The sequence below is a fragment of the Cyprinus carpio genome, chromosome A1 (assembly GCF_018340385.1).
Source record: "Cyprinus carpio isolate SPL01 chromosome A1, ASM1834038v1, whole genome shotgun sequence".
Classification (NCBI taxonomy): domain Eukaryota; kingdom Metazoa; phylum Chordata; class Actinopteri; order Cypriniformes; family Cyprinidae; genus Cyprinus; species Cyprinus carpio.
The window spans coordinates 27417193-27431084 of NC_056572.1; the positions used below are offsets into that span (position 1 = coordinate 27417193).

A 13892-nucleotide genomic window follows, 5' to 3' on the forward strand; every position below is an offset into this window, starting at 1 on the left:
ATTTTTCTCATGTTTTTTTTTTTTTTTTTTCAGCCAGTTTTTTTGTTTGTTTTGCACTTTTTTTTTTTTGTTTTTTTGCATTTTTTGTTTTTTATTTGTGTTTTCGTAATGGTGGATTTTGTTTTTTTCGTTTTTTTTTTTTGTATTTTTTTTGACAATGCCTTTTTTTTTTCCTTTGTCTGTTTTCTCTCATTGTTTTTTTTTGTTAGATCGCTTTTTTTTTTTTTTTTTTTGTTCTATTCTAATTTTGATTGATTTTTTTTTTTTTTGTTTTGTTTACATGAGTTTTGTTTTTTTTTTTTTTTTTTCCTTGGTTGTTTCGGGAAACACCTTTTTAGTGTGTGGTTTTCTTAGTTTTTTTATTTTTTTCTTGGAGTCGTCTTTAGTTATTATTCTTTTTTTGTTTTATCCATCCTGCTTTTGTTTTTTTTTGTTTTGATTTTAGAAGAACAAGCAAGAGATATTGTATGAGTTATATTTTTTTACACGTTGAAAAGTTTTTTTTTATTTGTTTTTTTATTGTTTTTTTATATAAATTTTATCTATAATGTTTTAGTTTTTTAAAGTTTATGTACTAGCGTCAATAAGGAGCTCAAAATTTTTTTTTTTTTGCAAATAAAGAAATTTTTTTTTTTTTGCACTTTTGTTTTTTTTTGTTTTTTTTTGGTTTGTAAAAGTTTTTTTTTTTTTTTCATGCAGGAAGAGTTTTCCAGCTGCAGCGAGTTTTTTTTTTTTTTTTATTTTTTTTTTTCTTTTTATGCCAACTTAACCCTTGTGCTGTGTTTTTTTTTTTTTGTTTGCAATTTACCGAGATTTTGGTTGGCTTTATGCATTTTTTTTTTGTGTTTTTTTCATAGACGACAGGGTGTTCTGGCAGGCTGTTGTAATCTGTTTTAAATGTAAAGACCATTTTTTAGGCGGTTTAGTTTTTTTTGTTTGGATGTTTTTAGATTGTTTTTGGAATTTCCAAAGCTTTTTATGGTTGGTTTTTTTTTTTTTGTTTTTTTTTTTTTTTTTTTTTTTTTTTTTTTTTTTTTTTTTGTTTGTTTTTTTTTTTTTTTTTTTTTTTTTTTTTTTTTTTTTTTTGTGTTTTTTGTCTCTGTTTTTGTGTTGTGCTTTGATTTTTTTTTGTGAGTTTTTTTTTTGTTTTTTTTCTTTTGTTGTTCTTTTTTTTTATTTTTGTGTTTTTTGTTTTTCTTTTTTTTTTTTTTTTTTTGTATTTTTTTTTTTTTTTTTTTTTTTTTTTTTTTTTTTTTTTTTTTTTTTTTTTTGTTTTGTTTTTTTTTATTTTTTTTTTTGAAAACCAAAATTTTAACATGAGGTTTGGAGTAGTAGCAGAAACACTGGTTGTTGTTTCTGGAAACACTGTTGTAGTGGTTGGGAGACGTAGCTCATGAGGAAGCTGACTGGTTGTAGTGACATCTCCATCCTGGAGCTTTTTTTTTTTTTTTATCAACTGGGTTTTTAGTTTTTTTTTTGCAAGGACAAACAATTGTGATTTTTTTTTTTTTTTTTTTTTTTTTTTTTGTTTTTTTTTTTTTTTTTTTTTGTTTTTTTCTTTTATTGATTGTTTTTTTTTTAATTAAGTTTTTTTTTTTGTTGTTTTTTTTTTTTTATAACTGTTTTTTTTTTTTTTTCTTTGTTGTTTAACAGACTCTTTTGTTGTTTTGGTTGTTTTTGTGTTTTTATAATTTTTTTTTATTTTTTTTTTTTTTTTTTTTTATTTGTATTTTTGTAGCTTTCTTGTGTTGCTTTCAAACCCATTCTTTTTTTTTTTGTAAAAGGACTGTTAGTTTATATGTTTTTTTTTTTTTTATTTTTTTTTTTTTATTTGTTTTTTTGTATTTTTTTTTTTTTTCGTTTTTTTTGAATTTGTTTTTTTTCAGGGACATTTGGTCTTACTTATGAATGCTTTTGTTGTTTGTTGTTTTTTTTTTTTTTTTTTGCTTGTTTTTTGTTTCGGGATTTTTTTTTTTTGTTCTAGTTAGATTTTTTTGACTTCATGGTTGGAATTTGTGGTTTTTTTTTGTTCCCAACGTTTTTATTATGTTTTTTTTTTTTTTTTGTTTTCTTTGTTCTTTTGCACCGATTCAGTTTTTCTTTTTTTTTATGTAGTTTGTTTTTTTTTTTTAGATGGAGTTTCGCTCTGTCGGTTTTTTTTTTGGAGTTTTTTTTTTTTCGTTGCTTGTGACCATTTTTGATCTATTTCTGTAAAATTTTGCGAGATTTTTTCTGAACATCCAATTTTTGTAATGTTGTTTTTTTTTTTTTTTTTTTTTGTTTTTTGTTTTTTTTTTTTTTTTTTTTACATGGTGGTTTGAAGGGAGTAGTTCAAGATTTTTTAAGTTTGTTTTTTTTTTTTTTTGGGGTTTTTTTTTGGTTTTTTTTTTTTTTTGTACTATTGGCCAAGGTTGTTTTGACATTGTCCAATTTTTTTTTTTTTGTTTTTTTTTTTTTTTTTTTTGTTTTTTGGAAGTGTTATTTTTTTTTTTTTTTTAGATATTTTTATTAAGGACTGTTTTCCAATTTTTAGTACGTTGTTTGTTTTTTCTTTGTTTTTAATTTTGTTTTCCGTCTTTTGTATGTTTTTTGACTGTAGTTTCAATGAGTTTGTTTAAGCGGACCCATGATTTAAAGTTTTTTTTCTTTTTTTTTTTTCTTATTTTTTTTTGGAAGGATTTGTTGTGTTTTTAAGATTTTTCTTCCAGGTTCTTCAGAAAGAGTGTTCTTTTAGTGACGCGTCCCAAAACCATCAATGCTTTAGATCCAAGACTTCGCAGCGCGTATCGCAATTTTTTTTTTTTTTTTTTTTTTTTTTTTTTTCGCAATTTTTTTTTTTTTTTTTTTTTTTTTTTTTTTTTGTTTTTATAGAAACTAGGTTTTTTTTTTTTTGTTTTTTTTTTTTTTTTTTATTTTAAAGACCACAGCATAGGAGGTTTTTTGTTTTTTTTTTTTTGGAAATTTAAATTTTTTTTTCCAACAGCCCTGTATTTTTTCATTTTTTTTTTTTTTCGTTTTTTTGTTGTTTTTGTTTTTTTTTTTTTTTTTTTTCCATCGGTTTTTTTTTTTGTTTTTGTTGATTCCTTGTGTTGGACTCTCTGGATTTACGCCAGAGTTTTTTTTGCATTGAGCGACCAGTGTTTTACGGGCTTTGGGGGGGAAGCTTAGGCGGAACGGAACGTCCTGTGACCATCTGCTGAAACCATTTTTTTTTTTTTTTTTTTTAAGTTTAAATGTTTTTTTTTTTTTTTTTTTTTTTTTTATTTTGTTGTGTTTTTTTTTTTGTATTTGATTTTTGTTGTTTACATGATGTTGTGAGTTCTAACATTTGTACTGGTTTTTTTATCTTTTTTTTTTTTGGTTGTTTTTTTTCGTTTTTTTTTTTTGGAGGAGGTTTTTGGTTTGTATGACCTCTCCCCCTGGAAGAATGATTCTCTCCCGTTTTTTTTATTTTTTTGAAGTTTTTTTTGATTAAAAAGCAAGAGATATCTGTGGAGGGACTTTTTTTTTTTTTTTTTTTACGTTTATGTTTCTTGATATTAATTTTCCATTTTTTTTTTTTTTCTTTTGTTTGATTTGTTCATTTCCTATATTTTTCTTCTCATCTTTTTTTTTTTTTTGTTTTTTTTTTTTACTTTTTTTTAAAAAAATTTTGTTTTTTTTTTTTTTGTTTTTTTTTTTTTTTTTTTTTTTTTTTTTTTTTTTTTGGAGGTAATGGTTCTTGTTTTTTTTTTTTTCCAGTGTTTCTTTTTGCCCACCAGTTTTTTTTTTTGCAGGAGAAAAAATCAACCGCTTCATTTTTTTTTTTTCTGAAGACTTTTTTTTTTTTTTTTTTTTTTTCCCTGTCCTTTTTTGTTTTTTTTTTTTTTTTTTTTTTTTTTTTTTTTCTTTTTTTTTTTTTTTTTCTTGTGGATGTGAGTCCTGTACAAATTGAGAAGGCGAATTGTTAACGATGCGAAGACACTCAATAGTGTCTACATAACTTGCATTTTGTATTTTTGTTCCTGGTGTGTGTGTGTAATACATGTTGTTAAAAAAGTTAATAAAAAAAAAAAAATGTAATTTATTCGTGTGATGAAAATCTGAATTTCCAGAAGCCATTCATCCATTTTTTTGTGTTATATGATCACATGATATTATTGATGTTGAAAAAGAAAAAAAAAACAGTAAAGATTTTTGTTTAATTTGTATGAGAAGCGTAAGTGTATTATAATTATTATAAATGTAAAAAAAAGATTGTTCTGTAAAAATTGTAAAACCACTTTCCACCATGAATCTAAATGATGTGATCCAGCTGTCAGCAGAATAAAATGACACATCTGCTTTTTGAAACCTTCTGAGAATGGCTGTTTATGAACAATGCTTCTGTGAAAACAATTTTCCTCACACAAGGTGCTATTTTTTGCTTTTAGCATATTATTGAAAGCCATAGAACAATAGATTTTTTTTTTTGAATGAGTACAAAAATCTTTTTTTATACAAACACTAAGCAATGTGTTTTTTTTTTTTTTTTTTTTTTCATCTCTCAGGCTTTTAAAGTTTATGGCCAGACAGAAGACTGGTAGAATGTGCACTGCAGAAGAAGTGGCACATCTGTGTGTGTACTTGGCCTCAGATGAGGTGAGTTTTCAACCATTGTATTTATTTATTTTTATTCTGTATCATTTAAAATACACCATGTCGTACTGAAAAGCAGTGTTGCCATTTTAACAGTTCACTTAGGTTAAAAATATAGTTGGATGTCTAAAAATAATCAAAGGATTTTCATTCTTGCAGTCTGCCTATGTAACAGGAACAGAAGCCATCATTGATGGAGGATGGAGACTCTGAGGATGTTTTGTTACATTTATTAAATAACCTGTTAACATGCATGCAGTTTGAGTTCCAGACAAACATAGTCACTGATTTTCTTCATCTTTAAAACTGTAATGCTGCAATGGTGCTGTTGATTGTACTGAATATGAATTGAATCGTTCCTGGTAATAGATGTCAAAAATTGTGGATGTCAAGCTCACTTACTGCATGTCATCTAATCTTCAGTTTTGGTTTTAAAGATAAATTGCTTGGTTTAAATATTCTAACCATGCAAAATGTAATCAACATTTTTTGGGGGGCAATTTGTATCTTCTATTAGACAAATTCATAAATAAAGGTTGAGAATCAATGTTTTTAAACTGAAATCTTGCATCAAAACAATTAGTAATTTAAAACAATAAGCTTTGAAACTCGGATGAGACCGCACATAAAATTTACAAATAGCCGCGCTCGATTTTAGGGGAAAAATAAAGTGGCTAAAGCATAAATCATTGTGGATGTCGCAGGATTATGAGATCATGATAAACCATAAAGACTAGTCACTTGCCGACGTTTTTGTGATTGGACAGTTGCTGTTAGATCTAGCCAATCACTTCACAGGAGGGTGGGACGTGTCAGAAGAGGGGTTGGGAAAAAATAGCACGGCTTGGATCTGATTGGACTATTTTATTATTAGGGTTGGACCGGACGTACAGTAAAACGATATTCCAGCCGTCACTCACACATCTGGACGCCGTTACCGGGTGAAATATTAGACGTTTAAATCTGTTCGTGCATTCTGGGATCAAACGCGTATATTTTCAGTATTTTTGTATATATAGATCTTAGCACATGTCGCTCAGCCACTTGCAGATGGTTGAACTTACAGATACTTCCGCATGCGATATGATGGCATTAAAGATTAATGCCTCGATTGTTTGTTTCATCATTTCATGTCAGGTAGGCCAATTAATTTATCATAACAAAAACTATAATCATCACAAAAACAAACAAACAAACAAAAAAAGATACCAGGACAGTCGTCACGAAACAATGAAGGAAATCAATCTTTTACTATAGACGATGCTGTAAATAAGAATACATGGACTAAGAACACTGTGATGTCAGTAATGCTATTCAGTGAGTCTTACAAACAGAGACCATATGCCACGCGCTCTTCACTCTGATAAATCACCATATGGCCCAGGCGTCGCGTTAAGTCATGTCACAATCCGATTAACCTGTTGAATAAACCATTCGGTTTCTTTTCTAGTACTCGTGTTATTTCCTCTTTGAAGTTCATCGATAGTCAGAGTCTGTAATCGCGATTTATATCAACACAGATGGACTGTTGCTGGCTATGAGCACGTGCGATGGCTAGAAGACTCGAGCTTGGATAGAGCAGACCTTCAGTGCCATGGAGGATGCCCACTCCACTCACTCACAGAGGACTGAGGATGCAGCCTCCGCCTTGGGAAATCATGCTGAAGTAGGTTATTAGTGAGAATTCCCCTCTTTATTCTGTTTTTTTTTTTTTCTATATTATTTCAATATTGTTTCTATATAATGTTAGGTTCAACACTTTATAATAACCTTAATTTATAAATTAACAAACATTTCAATGCTTTATAGATCAGTAGTACATTCAGATATGTATAAGAAAATACACTGAGAGATCTAAGACTATATCACTTTTTTAATTTAATACAAAAAAAACCCCTTCATTAATTATTTTTTTTTAATTTCTGTTTACTGCTGCTCATTGCATAACGTTAATAGCCTATAATAATCTCTGCAAATTCTAGAAGGCTACAATATGATAACAAAATCATTTTTATATTATTGCTCTTTATATTCTAATAATGATTATTTTTGTAGATTAGTTGAAATTTATAACTGTTTTCTATTTTAATATATTTAATTTATCATTTCAAAGTAATTTCTGTGATGACAAAACTGAATTTCCAGCTGACACTTCTGGAAATTATTCTAATGTTATTTTAAATTGTAATAATATTTTACAATGTTATTGGTTATACTGTATTTTTGATCAAATAAATGCAGCCTTGAAAAGCATAAGAGACTTCAAGAACATAACATCTTTCTTTTAATTTTCTTTCTTCCTTCCTTCTTTCTTTCTTTCTTTCTTTCTTTTTCTTTCTTTCTTTCTTTACATCCAAATAGGTATAGTCTTAGACATATGGACATGCTTCATACAGTACTATGTATTATATGCTCTACTAAAAAAAAAAAAACACTTTGCAAATTTAGATTTTGCTGCAAAGATCACTGCTCATTTCTTCACTCTTCTTTTTCTCCAACAGCATCACCTTCCTGTCAGTCAGACAGTCCTGGTGGTTCCAAAGCGCTCAGAGAGCCCCAGTCCGAGTATGACCGGAGAGACCATTTATGTCCCTCGACTGGTGTCTTCAGTTGACGCTTGTACTAACACAGACCCTCCGTACAAATGCTGCCCATGGCTGCGCAGACTATGCCCGTGTCCACCCAGAGGCCTGCTGGCTACCATTATCACCAAAGGTTAGAAAAGGGGCAATGATCTTCCAAAACCTGATGATAGAAATTACATGTACACTACCTTTCAAATGTTTGGGGTTGGTAAGATTTTTTAAAAGTTTTCAAAGAAGTCTCTTCTGCTCACCAAGACTGCATTTATTTGATCTAAAGTACATTAATATTATGAAATGTTGTTACAATTTAATTTAGTTTTTTTTTTTTTTTTAAATCCTAATATATTTTAAAATGTAATTAATTCCTGTGAACACAGTATCTATTTGTTATTGTCCTCTTTATAGTGTCCATGGCTGCAGTGCTCTTTGGGGTTGTGTGGTCCATTACAGAGAAGGAATGTCTTCCTGGCGGCAACCTTTTTGGCATCGTGACCTTGTTTATTTGTTCTGTAGCTGGGGGAAAGCTGTTTGGACGCATACGCTTCCCGAACGTGCCACCTTTACCTCCACTACTTGGTATGAGCAATTTCTGAAAACAGTAAGGTGTGGTTACATTAGTGAAATTTTGCATGCAAAAAATGTTGTTGTCTGTTGTTAATAATGTAGTGATTCATAAAGCAACGCTTGCACACAGCGCAGTTTTCTGTTGGTCAGCATGGCGAGTTCACATCTCAAGGATAAACTGCCTCTGTTATTTCTTCATTTTTTCTCAGAGTGGTCCGTTTCATTGTTAGTGTGAGAACTGTAATGAATGTTCTGTTTGCGTTATTCAGTTCTGTAGTTCTCTCTGTGTGTGTCCGCAGGCATGCTGCTGGCAGGGTTTATCCTCAGAAACATCCCTGTGGTGACAGATGCAGTTTACATTGATGTTAGATGGTCTGCTTCTCTGAGGAACATTGCACTGGGTGTCATTCTGGTCAAGGCTGGGCTGGAATTAGACGGCAAGGTATGAAACCCCACCGGCCCCTGGAGAGTTACACCAAAAACATTGCTGCTAACCTGAGAGGATGTGCCTTCATGCTCTATAGAATTCTCTTTCAGCCAAACACCATATTGTTTGTTGATATCCAGTTTCATTTCACAAAGGTTTTTCACTTAACTGAAGATTGTAAAGTATGAATAATTTGTTCAAATTGATTTTGTCCTAATATATTGCTTTAATATGTATTTCAGGCTCTGAAGAAGCTGAAAGCCGTGTGTTTGCGTTTGTCCATGTGCCCTCTCACCTGCGAGGCAACCACTATGGCTGTGGTCTCCTATTTAATATTGGGTCTTCCGTGGGTCTGGGGCTTTATTTTAGGGTAAATCACTGATTTTGATAAGACAAGAACCTTTCTGAAATGTCTGCTGCTACCAATTGCTGCCGTTTTCTGCTCTAGGTTTGTTCTTGGGGCTGTTTCTCCTGCTGTTGTGGTTCCGTCAATGCTGCTTCTGCATAAGGAAGGATATGGTTTAGAGCAGGGTATACCTACTCTTCTCATGGCAGCATGCAGTGTTGATGACATCATTGCTATTACCTGCTTCACCACTTGCTTGGGTATAGCTTTTTCCACAGGTATGCCAAAAGATATCTAAAAGGTAGCAAATACACAGTATATTTCTAAAATAAAATAATACATAAGAGATCAGTGCCAACATGGGCCCCAAGTCAGCTGACACTGGATTCAGCTTACATATGAATTCAATATGCTGTATACACACTACACTAAACTAAAAAGTACGTTTTTCAGAAGTATTTTAAATTACGTTTTTCAGAAGTTTATTATTTATTTATTTTTTGGTAGTGTTTTTGAAGTCTCTTATGTTCACCAAGGCTGCTTTTAAAAATTTATGTCTCTGTTTACCAAGGCTGCTTTTTATTCAATCAAAAAACACATTAAAAACTGCAATATTGTGAAATATTATTACAATTTACAATAACTATAATGATTTGGCAGTCTTAAGTGTCACATGATCCTTCAGAAATCTCTCTCTCTCTCTCTCTCTCTCTCTCTCTCTCTCTCTATCTATATATATATATATATATACACACAATTAAAATCTCTTAAAAACCAGACCACCCTTTTAATAGTGTATGTATATGAATGATTATATTTTGTATATTAACATATGCAGTTGTAGAAGTATTTGAATTTATTATTATTTTTTTAATTTTAGATTTTTTGTAGGGTTCTTTCTCCAGGTTTTATGGACTTCCTTGGTGTCCGTGGTCCCATTTTATATTAGTGGCCTTTCTGTCGCCCTCTGCAGGCACCGTGTGGTTAAATGTGCTGAGGGGACCACTGGAAGTATTAGGTGGCGCTGCCACTGGTGTGGCTTTAGGGTACTTTCTACGTTACTTCCCCAGCAGAGACCAGGTACGTGAGTTACAACATTATGATTGAGAAGTACATGTTGAGATTCAAAAATTGATGTTGTCAGGGTAACAGTTTTGATAGCTGTTGATGATTTGTGTCTTTTATCTTACAACACAGGGAAATCTCGTGCTGAAACGTTCCTTTCTATTGTTGGGGCTGGCCGTGTTTGCTTTGTTTGGCTGTAACGTGGCTGGGATTCCTGGCGCAGGAGGACTCTGTACGCTGGTGCTGACGTTTGTGGCTGGAATAGGCTGGGGGAATGCTAAGGTCTGAATCTCTCCTCCCTAACACACTAGGGATGTGCAAGATGACTAAATGTTTACATAATTATTATTTTTTTGTTTATATTTTTACAAAGGCTACATTTTAGACTTACATTGTTAAATCAATGTATAATTTTAAAAAGAGTATATCAGAAAACAAAATTATTTTGTTTTACCTCAAACCTTACATGCATTATTTTTCTCTGTGTCAGTACTAATAGATCTTTCTCCCCATTTTTCAGATCACGTGTCTAATTTCAATGTGTATGTGTGTTTCAGGCTCCAGTGGAAGCGGTGGTGGAGAGGTTTTGGCATGTGTTCCAGCCTCTTCTCTTTGGTCTCATCGGTGCTGAGGTTATCGTTACATCTTTGGAGGTCACGACTGTGTGTGAGTGTCATACTCCCAAGTTTGACAATTCTATGTTGTCATGTTTCAGTTAAATAGCCGATTGAGCCAAGTTCATCTACTCAAATGTAATGTGTCCTCAGTTCTTGGTATCGCAGCCCTGTTCATTGCACTCCTGGTACGCCTGCTTATCACTTTTGTTGTGGTACTGCGAGCCGGCTTTAACCTTAAAAACAAAAACATAAACACTCTAACCACTATACCCAAAATGCCTAAAGCAACAGTACAGGTATACTTGTCAAGTCTAACAAATAGACCCTCTGTTTTACTGTGCCTTTATCTTTTACTCAGTCCTTCTAGGTATTTTAGACAAGTGTGAGCTAAATGACAAAAAATGAAATGTTTATGAGATCCCTATGAATGCTATGTGATTGGTGTCAGGCTGCCATAGGCTCCACGGCTCTGGACATGGCGCGCTCCAAGAATGACCTTGAGCTGCAGAAGTACGCCATGGACGTCCTCACTGTGGCTGTGCTGTCCATTTGGTATGAAGTCACAGCTTGGACAAAAACAAAAAATGGACAAAAAAAAAAAATATTCATTAAAAAAAATTATTATTTATAAATTGATTTTAATAAATAAAAATGGTCAGGAAACATTATTATGTTTTGAAAAATGTTTTTATTATTTGATTGATTTTTAACAATTTAAAACAAATAAAGGTTAGAGCATATTAGCCAAACCAAGACCTAGTGGTTCTAGTAAATACGTTTATCCAAGATTGTGTAGCTAAGAGACATGGTGGAATAAGTGCTTTATTGCTTTCATAAGATAGTCAGAATATAAAATATTAAGAACACACATTGTTATTAAATAATTATTTAATTACATGTGCTCTTTCTGCTAGACGATCCTTGGTAGTCCCTGCTGCAAACAGGTTTGTGTCATAGTTAATAATGCGTTGTTCTATTATAAATATTTATATATAAAATATACAGGTGCATCTCAATAAATTAGAATGTCGTGGAAAAGTTCATTTATTTCAGTAATTCAACTCAAATTGTGAAACTCGTGTATTAAATAAATTCAATACACACAGACTGAAGTAGTTTAAGTCTCTGGTTCTTTTAATTGTGATGATTCTGGCTCACATTTAACAAAAACCCATCAATTCACTATCTCAACAAATTAGAATATGGTGACATGCCAATCAGTTAATCAACTCAAAACACCTGCAAAGGTTTCCTGAGCCTTCAAAATGGTCTCTCAGTTTGGTTCACTAGGCTACACAATCATGGGGAAGACTGCTGATCTGCCAGCTGTCCAGAAGACAATCATTGACACCCTTCACAAGGAGGTTAAGACACAAAAACATTCATTGCCAAAGAAGCTGGCTGTTCACAGAGTGCTGTATCCAAGCATGTTAACAGAAAGTTGAGTCGAAGGAAAAAAGTTGTTGAAGAAAAAGATGCACAACCAACTGAGAGAACCACAGCCTTATGAGGATTGTCAAGCAAAATCAATTCAAGAATTTGAGTGAACTTCACAAGAAATGGACTGAGGCTGGGGTCAAGGCATCAAGAGCACCACACACAGAGATGTCAAGGAATTTGGATACAGTTGTCGTATTCCTCTTGTTAAGCCACTCCTGAACCACAGACAATGTCAGAGGCGTCTTACCTGGGCTAAGGAGAAGAACTGGACTGTTGCCCAGTGGTCCAAAGTCCTCTTTTCAGATGAGAGCAAGTTTTGTATTTCATTTAGAAACCAAGGTCCTAGAGTCTGGAGGAAGGGTGGAGAAGCTCATAGCCCAAGGTGCTAGAAGTCCAGTGTTAAGTTTCCACAGTTTCCATGATTTGGGGTGCAATGTCATCTGTTGGTGTTGGTCCATTGTGTTTTTTTGAAAACCAAAGTCACTGCACTCATTTACCAAGAAATTTTGGAGCACTTCATGCTTCCTTCTGCTGACCAGCTTTTTGAAGATGCAGGATTTCATTTTCCATCACGATTTGGCACCTGCCCACACTGCCAAAAGCTCCAAAAGTTGGTTAAATGACCATGGTGTTGGTGTGCTTGACTGGCCAGCAAACTCACCAGACCTGAACCCCAGAGAGAATCTGTGGGGTATTGTCAAGTGGAAAATGAGAAACAAGAGACCAAAAAATGCAGATGAGTTGAAGGCCACTGTCAAAGAAACCTGGGCTTCCATACCTCCTCGAACATACCACACCGAATTGAGGCAGTAATTAAAGCAAAAGGGGCCCCTACCAAGTATTGAGTACATGTACAGTAAATGAACATACTTTCCAGAAGGCCAACAATTCACTAAAAATATTTTTTTATTGGTCTTATGAAGTATTCTAATTTGTTGAGAATGGTGGGTTTTTGTTAAATGTGAGCCAAAATCATCACAATTAAAAGAACCAAAGACTTAAACTACTTCAGTCTGTGTGCATTGAATTTATTTAATACACGAGTTTCACAATTTGAGTTGAATTACTGAAATGAACTTTTCCACAACATTCTAATTTATTGAGATGCACCTGTATGTATAGCAAATGAAATTTAAATATAAAAATACAGTACTATTATTAAATATATATGATATTATTGTAATATTAAATATAATTTGTAATATTTAAATATTATATTTAAAATAAATTTATTAGAACACTGGATTCAGTTTTGCTGTTGCAGGAATAAATTACATTTTACTAAATATGTTAAAATATGCAAATATACAAAAAAAATCTTACAAATTTGTATATATACATATACATGTATGTATACTGTATGTATGCAATGAATCTCTTTCTTACAGCATTAGTCGTTAGCTTAGCAACATGAACATTAGTCGCTCTTACATGAGAAATGCTATTTGTGTGGTATGCTTGAAGCAGCGTTAAGGGCCAGATTTAAACTGCACTGTGCAAAAAATATTGAAGTAGATTTCTGCAAGTGTCTTGCCACCAAAAATGTATGGATAACAGCCAATCTATTCTGATAAACATGCAACATGAGATGCACATGTGGAAATGCATCACCATAGCTTGGTGAATTTGCATGCTGGCAGTTCACCCTTTGTCCTGTTTACTCTGTGTTTTGCTTTATTGTTTTGCACAATGTTGGCTATTGCAATTGCTAATATGTGAAAATCTGAAATGAACCCATCTTATAACTAGCCTACTGTACATCTTTTTATATGCTCTGTTCATAAATAGTATAAATAGATAAAAAAAGAAACTAAAACCCCCCAAAATATTCAAAATACAAAAACATTTTTTATATTTTTTTAAATAAATTTTATGGTGTTTGTGTTACTTGTCTTTTTCTGAATTGTAGCTGTCAGTCAAGGTGCTTTATCTACATCGGGGACCCCGGTGACATACGAGAGTGCCCTGTGATGTTTTCTGGAATGCATCTGGGAAGTGACAGCCCCCACATCGAAGACTGCTGATTGTCCTTTTTGCTTTCAAAGTGGATTCTCAAACTCATTGCTGCGACCCTCTGAAGTCAGACTGCAAAAGTGGCAGATGCTTTTCAAATGAAGGAACCCAACTCTCATTTTTACCTTCCAAGGTGGATGCAAAACACTATTATTTTTTCTAACTGGCTTACATTTGTGTTGATAGTATTTCTTGCATTAGATATATTACAGAAGAGT

General features: G+C 32.1%; 1 protein-coding gene and 1 long non-coding RNA gene across 2 annotated transcripts; both read left to right on the forward strand.

Annotated features, from left to right (window-relative positions):
* Positions 1–4199: 4199 nt before the first annotated feature.
* Positions 4200–5040, forward strand: LOC122145632. The gene is made up of 2 exons (XR_006160444.1): positions 4200–4620; positions 4777–5040. It is a non-coding gene; the product is annotated as an uncharacterized LOC122145632 (long non-coding RNA).
* Positions 5041–5765: 725 nt separating this feature from the next.
* Positions 5766–13685, forward strand: LOC109101301 (sodium/hydrogen exchanger 9B2-like). The gene is made up of 12 exons (XM_042758585.1): positions 5766–6283; positions 7119–7332; positions 7608–7778; positions 8066–8208; positions 8436–8563; positions 8642–8817; positions 9513–9619; positions 9737–9886; positions 10162–10270; positions 10372–10517; positions 10670–10773; positions 13571–13685. The coding sequence occupies exons 1-12, from the start codon at positions 6212–6214 to the stop codon at positions 13683–13685; spliced, it is 1635 nt and encodes a 544-aa protein (XP_042614519.1). The 5' UTR covers positions 5766–6211.
* Positions 13686–13892: the final 207 nt, after the last annotated feature.

Bases quoted from the DNA above. Each gene is read 5' to 3' on its own strand.
- LOC109101301 (XM_042758585.1), top strand. From the start codon at position 6,212: ATGGAGGATGCCCACTCCACTCACTCACAGAGGACTGAGGATGCAGCC. The intron at 6,284-7,118 runs GTAGGTTATTAG...TTTCTCCAACAG, and splicing joins CCTTGGGAAATCATGCTGAA to CATCACCTTCCTGTCAGTCA. The intron at 9,887-10,161 runs GTCTGAATCTCT...TGTGTGTTTCAG, and splicing joins TAGGCTGGGGGAATGCTAAG to GCTCCAGTGGAAGCGGTGGT.